At 41.3% G+C, this 8,412-nt stretch overlaps 1 protein-coding gene across 1 annotated transcript in view; it reads left to right on the top strand.

Moving 5' to 3' along the window:
- Positions 1-8,412, top strand: part of IFNAR2 (interferon (alpha, beta and omega) receptor 2) — a 13,740-nt gene that overhangs the window by 4,513 nt on the left and 815 nt on the right. The window contains exons 5-7 of the mRNA XM_009695398.1: positions 2,084-2,256; positions 3,701-3,863; positions 4,310-4,428. Of these exons, the coding sequence (XP_009693700.1) occupies positions 2,084-2,256; positions 3,701-3,863; positions 4,310-4,428 (455 nt within the window). The remainder of the gene's footprint in view (positions 1-2,083; positions 2,257-3,700; positions 3,864-4,309; positions 4,429-8,412) is intronic.

Raw genomic sequence — 8,412 nt, 5'->3', positions numbered from 1 at the left:
GTCGTGTCAAGCATTGACAAGCATAAAGTAAAAATCTCTAAGAACATAAGATACATAATTTTAAAAAAACTCAGCATTGTTTTTGTCTCTTCAAGTAGCCAATGTTAAGAGTTAAAGAAATACCATGTCTGCAGTAGGTGTAGGGGAAGAGATTTGCTTGTTTATTCATTGACATGCTCTTTTCCCTTTCCTTGCTGAAAGAAGATGCTTATTAGCTGTGATATCCTCTAATGCCAGAGGTAGTTTCACCCTTGGTTGTGCTTAGTGTACTCAGTTTTGAAGTAACAGAGACAGAGATTGAGGAACAATTGGAAGACTATGGAGAAGAGATAGGTCATGTTACCCCCGACTTCAGCACAGAGGTAGATGCTGCTGTCTCCACTTACAGTCTCAGAAATGCTGAGGAATTGGAGGAGGTGGGGAGAATAACCACAAGGATAACTGAAGGATTTGAGGACATCCCTCTGAGGTGGATGCCTTCAGTCTTTCAGCAGTTAGTTTAATAAAGAGAAGGATAAGAAGGTGCATTAACCACTAGTTAATATGATGGCAGGCTTCTTCAGTCTTGTAAACAAAGCATAACAGTGTGCCCTGACTGGAAGCTGAAGCTGGATACATTTTAGCTAGGAACAAGAGACCTATTTTGAATTGACCACTGGAACAAACTGTCAGGTGTTCTGACTGATTGTCCATCACTGGCAACTTGTAAATTGAAATTGGATGTTTTGTTAGTAGTTCTCTGGTTCAAACCATAAGCAATTGAGTGAAGTCATGTTTTCCAGGGCATGGGACTTAGATGGACCCTGTAGTCTTTTCTTGTTTTACAGTGCCTCAATAGGAAAGAATCAATATTCTGAGCTATTTCCCTACTGGGTGTAGTTGATATCTGCCTTCAGATACCTACGGTGGAATCTCACTCCTGTTGACAGATGGATTTGAGCAAAGACAGAAAGGCTTCATAACAAAGAGCCAGGAGAACGGGCACATTTGTCTGTCACCAGATTTAAGCTAATGTTTATTTGTGACTTAAAACAAAAGATGAGAAAGGAGTAAGTGTGCAACCATTTGACTAGGACATGCTTTCCTGTTTGAGAGTAGATGAAAGCTCCCATTCGTTCCAAGTATTAAACTTTTTTTGTTGTTGTTTTTGACCCTGTTTTAGGAACAGAAGTAGTTAGCAAATGTATATTGCTTTTCTGAATTTTGTGGAGGTTGGCAAACCAGTCTTCACATTGATCAAAATGTACATGCTTCTGGAAAAGACAAAAGTGAAATGCAAACTAAATTTTCATGTGTCGTCCGCCCGCCCTCCCCCCTCCCCCCATGTACTATACAGAAATGGAGGATTATGGAGATACTTTTTCTTGCACCATTTTCCAACATTCCTACTTCTTTCCTGTGTTGGAGGAAGATCTTAGGCTTGATTCACTACGGAAGTTCTTCTGATCTTGATGGATGTGTAGTTTTGGAGAGGGGAGACAATTCGTGTGCATGGCTGTTCAAACACATAGATGTTCTGAGGACCTGAACTTGAGAGATGACTTGGAACTCAGTGGAAGTCTTACAGAACCATAACTATGTTTTGCTAGGTCCTCTGTCCTACTGTCAGTAGAGTTTTCAGTCTTTGGAACTCAGTTGTCATGTTTAGACCTATAGCCTTCCTTGCAACCAGTATGAATATCTGCAGGGCTACTCACCATTGAATTTCTGCAAAGATTCCATCCAGAGGGTGACTAGAAGATGATGATGAGCAAGAAAGTAGTCAGTGTTTCCTATACATTAACCTCAGCTTTCCTCTCAAATAGGTAAAAAGCTCACATCTCTGTGGAGCTGAAGCAAAGCCTCTGTCACCTTTCTGCTTCTTCCCTCCCCTCCACTGCTTTCTGTTTTTAAATCTAGTCATGTGGGAAAAGATCGTTTGACCGTGAAACTTAAATGTTGCAAGGCCTTGTGGATTTACAACAATGACACACTCTGGAATCTGATTAGTAGGCTATATATCCATCACCAAAATAGAATTGGTACTGAATACATAGTGTATATTTTTTCCATCAATTTTTTTCCTCTTTCTTTTTTTCAATAGCATTCCTGGGACCACCAGAAGTTAATATCAGTTCCTGTCTAAACTGCATAAATGTCACCATAAAGCTGCCAACCTCTCACCTCAGAAAAAATGAAAAGCTGCTGTCTTTAATTGATATATATCAGGAGCTTGATTATGGTATAACCCTGAAAACACTTGATGGAGAGCATAAGGTAAAGAACTTTTTGTTTTATTTGTGCTTTAGGGGAGAAATACAGAAAGCATAAAACGGCTCTGATGGTTAGCAGATTCCCAGAAGCAAATACGTGAATAAAAGATACTTAGAAAACAAAGAGAATGACCACGATAATCTTAGCTTCCTTTCACTGCAGAGTAGCTGGCCTAGAAGAGGAATGTTAGTTGTCCTGTATCCTTACTTAAAATAAAGCACAGGGCCCTGGCTCAAGTGATCCTTCTCTGGGAAGACAAGGGAAAGACAGTTTAGGAGAAAGTACTGGCAGGTGTTTGCACAGCCAATAGGAAAATATGTTCAGAAAGCAGTTCAGTAGTTTTCTGTCAAACTGAAAAAATGTATCCAGTTTGTTTCTGAAACAAGGTTTTCTGGGTCTGGTACTGCTTAAAGTTTGTTTTGATTGGGGGGCTTTTTGCGTGCTGAAATAGAGAGGTAGATAGGCATGATTAGAACTCAAAATGATCGTTGCAAAATGGAGAAATAATCTTAAAATAATAGGAGATCATTCAATAAGGAGCAATGCAAGGCATAACACTTAAGAATAATTGTCTGTGTAATAAGTAGAGCAGTAACAGCTACACAGGCAGCACTTCTGCCAGAAAGGATGAGAGCATTCTATAATACTCCAAGCTAAACGTGACTCATGTTGCTGAGATTAAAAAAAATATATATATTTTTTTTGCATAGTTGGTACTTGTAAATCCCACCTACCCCACACCAGTCTAGGGTTTAGAAAAGGCACAGACCATTTGAGCAGGATCCAGAAAGGAACAGTGAGGACTGTGGGGGATCCTGAGACATGACCTGTGAGGAAATGCTGGAATAATAGGGGACTGCTTAGTGTAAGCAAGCAAACCACAGTTAGACACCAGAGTCTCTGAGTATGTAAACATTTGCTACAGAAAAGGAGGAAATAAACTGTTCACTGTGACCAGAAACAGTGAAGTGAAATTGGCAGTTGTGCAGACTTTAGGTTAAACATCGAGAGACATTAATACTTGGGCTGGCAAAACACTGGACTAAGTTGCCTAAGTGGAGCATGGGCTACCTGTACTAGAAGTTTTGAACAGCTGGTCAGACAGGTACCTGTTGGGGATTATTTCTCAGAATATCACTTGCGGTTTCAAATCTGTAGAATCTGTGAGGCTACTTCAAGGGGGACACACAGTGACCAACAGTTGGAGACAGAAGGCAGTTTATCTTGGATAATACAATATTTCACAAACAGGCGTAAGGTAGGTGTCTTGACATCAGCTAGAACTAGAGATGAAGGAGTTGTCTAGGTAAACTGCTGAGTTACTGTGTCGGTTTTTGCAGTTTCACATGCTACTGCATTTCTCCAAAATAGCCATAATGGTTTATCAGTGGCTAGGGATCTCATTTTCAGCAAATAGCTAACTTTAAAACATCATCTTTCATGCCAGAGGCCACGTGAGACAACCACAGAAGAAATTATTAACACTGTCATTGAAGAATTGTATCCAAATAGAAATTACTGTGTGTCTGTTATGGTCACTGCATCTCTAAACACACATTCCATCCCATCAGCATGGAAATGCATAACTACAGACTCTGTAGCTCAACAAGGTAACTGTGCCATGGTGCAGGAATGTGTTGTCTGACTTGAGTATGTGCAAGTGTTTTCTTTTTATGTAGGAAGATTTACAAGTCAATTAATCCTAAAAATAGTAACAGAGAAGGTACCTTCCGAGTGATAAACATTGTGGGCATTTATAAGTGAAATATAAAAACCCATCCACTTTGGGGCTACAAATCTATTGTTAATCCTGTGAGCCATATAAATGTCCACTAACTGCATTAGCTATCAAAGATGGTATCATTTCTTTTTTAATTCCTGAATCTAATTTGAGATTTGGTCTTGTTTTGACTTTGGACAAGATGACCTCCAGAGGTCCCTTCTAAACAAAATTATTTTGTGATTCTAAATAGCTGTTCTGAATGTGAACTATGAAATGTGGTCACTGGAAACTTCATTCATGTATGTTTATTTGCTTGGTTTTTTTCACTTGCAGATTATCATATCGTTGCAATTGCAGGGGCTATATGTTTTTCACTGATGTTAGCTGGTGCCCTGAAGTGTATGCATGCAGGAGGTTATATTCTTCAAAATAAATCACTTCCACATACCTTGGTATGTAATAATTATCGTATTTAACCTTCCTGGTTGGGAGGAGGAGGTTTACAGTCTGAAATTTCTAATCCAGTGCATTAGATATAAGTACTTATAATGTTTTAATTTGCAGTTTGCCTGTGTCAAAGATAGACTATAGGCTGCTAAATCTTGTCTGTTCTGCAGAACAAATATTCAGTCTTTCTCAAAACCATTTCTTGCTACTTCTGTGACAAGTTACTAACAGAGAGAGAGATGTGATCATCCCACCCTACTCAGCGCTTGTCAGGCTGCACCTGGGGTATTGTGTCCAGTTCTGGTCCCCACAGCACAACAAAAATGTGGACAGACTGGAGAGGGTCCAGAGGAGGGCCACGAAGATGAGCAAAGGGCTGAGAACCTGCCTTGTGAGGAAAGACTGAAGGAGTTAGGTCTTTTCTGGAGAAGAGAAGGCTCAGATGGGACCTCATTACAGTATTCTTGCACTTAGAATGGCTACAAACAGGACAGAGGCTCTGAAGACAAGGGGCGATGGGTACCAGTTGCACTGGGAGAGGTTTCATCTCGAGAAAAGAGAGAAATTTTTTACAGTGAGAACAATCAATCACTGGAACAACCTCCCCAAGGATGTGGTGGAATCCCCATTGCTGCAGGTTTTCAGTCTGCAGTTGGACAGGGCACTAGATAACCTTATCTAGGCTCCCTCTCCCACAAAAGGTGGATGAGGTGGTCTTTTGAGGTCTCTTCCAGCCTGTGCTGTTCTATGAGTCTATGAAGTTAGAGGAGACAAGCAGTAGTGAAGGGGAGACACCCCACCCCAAGTAACTTTAAATGAACTCTTTATGGTACACAGAAACAGGCTAGGTCCTACAGCAGAGCACCCAGCGTAGGACAATTAACCCCTTTCCCTTTCAAAATTTACCTTCTATGTAAATCCTTGCTGCAGCAGACAAATTTCCTCTACTATCTGAGCCAGGGCAATAACTCCAAAACAAAAAACCTACTCCAGTTCTTAGGTGAAGTGCATAGGGAGAAGACCTGTTCTCCACCAAGAAGGATGCTCTGAAAACATTCAGGAGCAATGTGTATCCATTGCTCCTTAGCAAAGCAGTTTCTGGCACATTTTGCCTCCGTTATTTCACCCTGCAGCATTGTACTCCTCTCTAAGAACAAAACCAATTACCCCTATAATATTTTTCCATTTATTACACCAAAAATCAGAGCATTCCCTGAAGATTTGAGGATAGTTTAGCCAGGTCCCTGGTTGCTGGAGTTTAAAGGCATTTTGAGAGATTCTACAACTGAAAGCAAGTATCTTAAACTTGCCTTCAAGGTCTTTTATTTATCATGCTTCTATAGGAAAGCAAGCTGAAAAGACAAAAGGTAGCTTTAAGGCCGGGTTTGGGTGTATGTTGTGGTTCAACCCCAGACTGCAACTCAGCCCCACCCAGTTTGGTAGGCAGCTCAGCGCCACCCAGCCGCTTGCTCACTCCCCCCTGGTGGGATGGGGGAGAGAATCGGAAGGGTAAAAGTGAGAACTCGTGGGTTGAGATAAAGACAGTTTAATAGGTAAAGCAAAAGCTGTGCACGCAAGCAAAGCAAAACAAGGAATTCATTCTCAACTTCCCATGGGCAGGCCAGTGATCAGCCATCTCCAGGAAAGCAGGGCTCCATCACGTGTAATGGTGACTTGGGAAGACAAACGCCATCACTCCCAACGTCCCCCGCCCCACCCCTCTTCCCCCAGCTCTATATGCTGAGCATGATGCCATACGGTATGGGATATCCCTGGGGTCAGTGAGGTCAGCTGTTCTGGCCGTGTCCCCTCCCAACTCCTTGTGCCCCCCCAGCCTCCTCGCTGGTGGGGTGGGGTGAGAGGCAGAAAAGGCCTTGGCTCTGGGCAAGCCCTGCTCAGCAGTAACTAACACATCCCTCTGTTACCAATGCTGTTCTCAGCAGAAATCCAAAACACAGCCCCATACCAGCTACTGTGAAGAAAATTAACTCCATGCCAGCCAAAACCAGCACAGTGTATCGTTCCTGTGGTGATGCGTACAAATGGCCTGGAGTTGGGAGTTTTGGTCTCTTTATCCCTAAAAGACAGGCCAGTTATTTAGGCTGGAGAAGAACAGAATCACCATTAGTGCTCCAAGACTTTTTTTTTTCCCTTAAAGATATACTTCATGGTTATTATCCACAAAAGGAGTCAAGGACAGCATGTGAGAAGTACTAAAAGTTCAGCAGTCTGGTAAGAGCCAGATCTGGATGGCTGTTGGAAATGGTCTCCCAGACAACAAATAAGAACTTCCTCTCAATTCACCTCAACAAGGAGACAAAGGACAGACCACCAAAGACCTTTGTAGACATGAGACGCTGCTTCGAGGAAGCAATCTTTAAAGCATGTTGTTTCTCAGGAAACCCGAGTCTGCTTTGTAACATCAACAGTAGCTTCTCAGTCAAAGGAAAAATCCTCTTTACTGGTCAGATATACCTTGCAGGTCCCCAACCTTCCAGTTCCACAGGTATCTCATACCGTAGGTTGGGAGGCAGTTATGTGCAGATAGGTCCCTGCCAAAAGAGTATCTTAGTTCCAGAACTGTTACTAACAAGTTCAGGATCACTTCTCTGGGTAGCCTGATGTCCGTCTTCCTTCTCCAGTCTCAGTAATGATTTATTACTGTATTCTGTTATACACAGGCAGTAGTGAAAAGGATGCCTGATAGTGGAACACTTAGTAGGGAAAAAAAGGGTATTCATAGGCAAGTTATCTCTGCCAGAATCTAGAGCTGGCATAGTATCTTAGAAACTAACTCATGGACCAGGCTGTCATGATCTACCTGAATATTGGAGTTGGATGAAAACAAAAAGCAAAGGAAAAGAAAAGAAACAATGTAGGTGTGGAAGAAGACTTACTCGGGGTGGGGGTAGAGGGGAGGATGGGCAAACAGTACTTGCATCACCTTCCGAATGCCAAGGTATTCTCAGTAGTCGTAAATAGTGATGGGCAAAAAAGTCTATGATTAAGGAAGAGTACTTAAGGAAGAAAGGAAGGTAATGGTAATGTATCAGTCAAGTTGTTCCACTATTTTGAATAAAACAATCTTTCTTTGACTTTTTCTGTGATCAATTGTCATGTTTTAGCACTTGAGGAAGCCAGTCCCGAGTCAGCTAATTTTTTATTTTAATAGAAGAAACTGAACTGCCACTAAACTTCAAGCAAAACCAACAAGATTCCTGGGACTTGCTTCTGTCCATCTTGCTTTTTTTTTTTTTTAATAGTTTCTGACTTATTTTACATTTAATTCTATGGGGTTTTTCAGCATAAATATGGTCCATTGTCTACAAACATATCTTATCATAGAATGGTTCGGGTTGGAAGGGACCTTAAAGATCACCTAGTTCCAAGCCCTCTGCTGTGGAACCAGACTGGGTTGCTCAAAGCCTCATCCAGAGCAGATTGGTATCAACTTTTTCTAAGACTTTTTTCCTCATATTGCTGTCCTTTGCTATGTCATTACATTCATGTCCCTAAACTTGCTGACCAAGATTTTACCAAGTAGTGTCTAATGTTAGTTTTTTTGTCAACATTTTCCCCCAATACTTCAAATATTCAATAATCCTCAGAACTGCAGAGTAAAACAGAAGATGGGACTTAGGATGTCATATAGTTCATTGCTTCAAATGTTACATTCTTAAAGGACATTAAAATTGATCATCCATGTAAGGCTTCTCTTTTGCATGGTAACTGCAAGAGCTAACAGAAAGTTGCAAGACTTGCCTCAGGTTTAAGATGTATTTCTAATATGAGGTTTTAGTCTTAGAAAGATACCTCAGAAATTAGAATGAAAACATTTCATACCTGACTGCTTGGCACTAGTGTCACTTCTTTGAGGCTGTCCAATGCTTTGTGCCTTGATTTGTAGTGAAGGCCGTCATATTTACAGGAATGGAGAAAAGGGAACAGTCCTAGGTGCCCCGAAATCTGCAGAAAAGACCAAAAATTTG

The sequence above is a fragment of the Cariama cristata genome, unplaced genomic scaffold (assembly GCF_000690535.1).
Source record: "Cariama cristata isolate BGI_N322 unplaced genomic scaffold, ASM69053v1 scaffold38132, whole genome shotgun sequence".
Lineage (NCBI taxonomy): Eukaryota > Metazoa > Chordata > Aves > Cariamiformes > Cariamidae > Cariama > Cariama cristata.
This window is presented reverse-complemented; position numbering and strand designations above follow the sequence as displayed.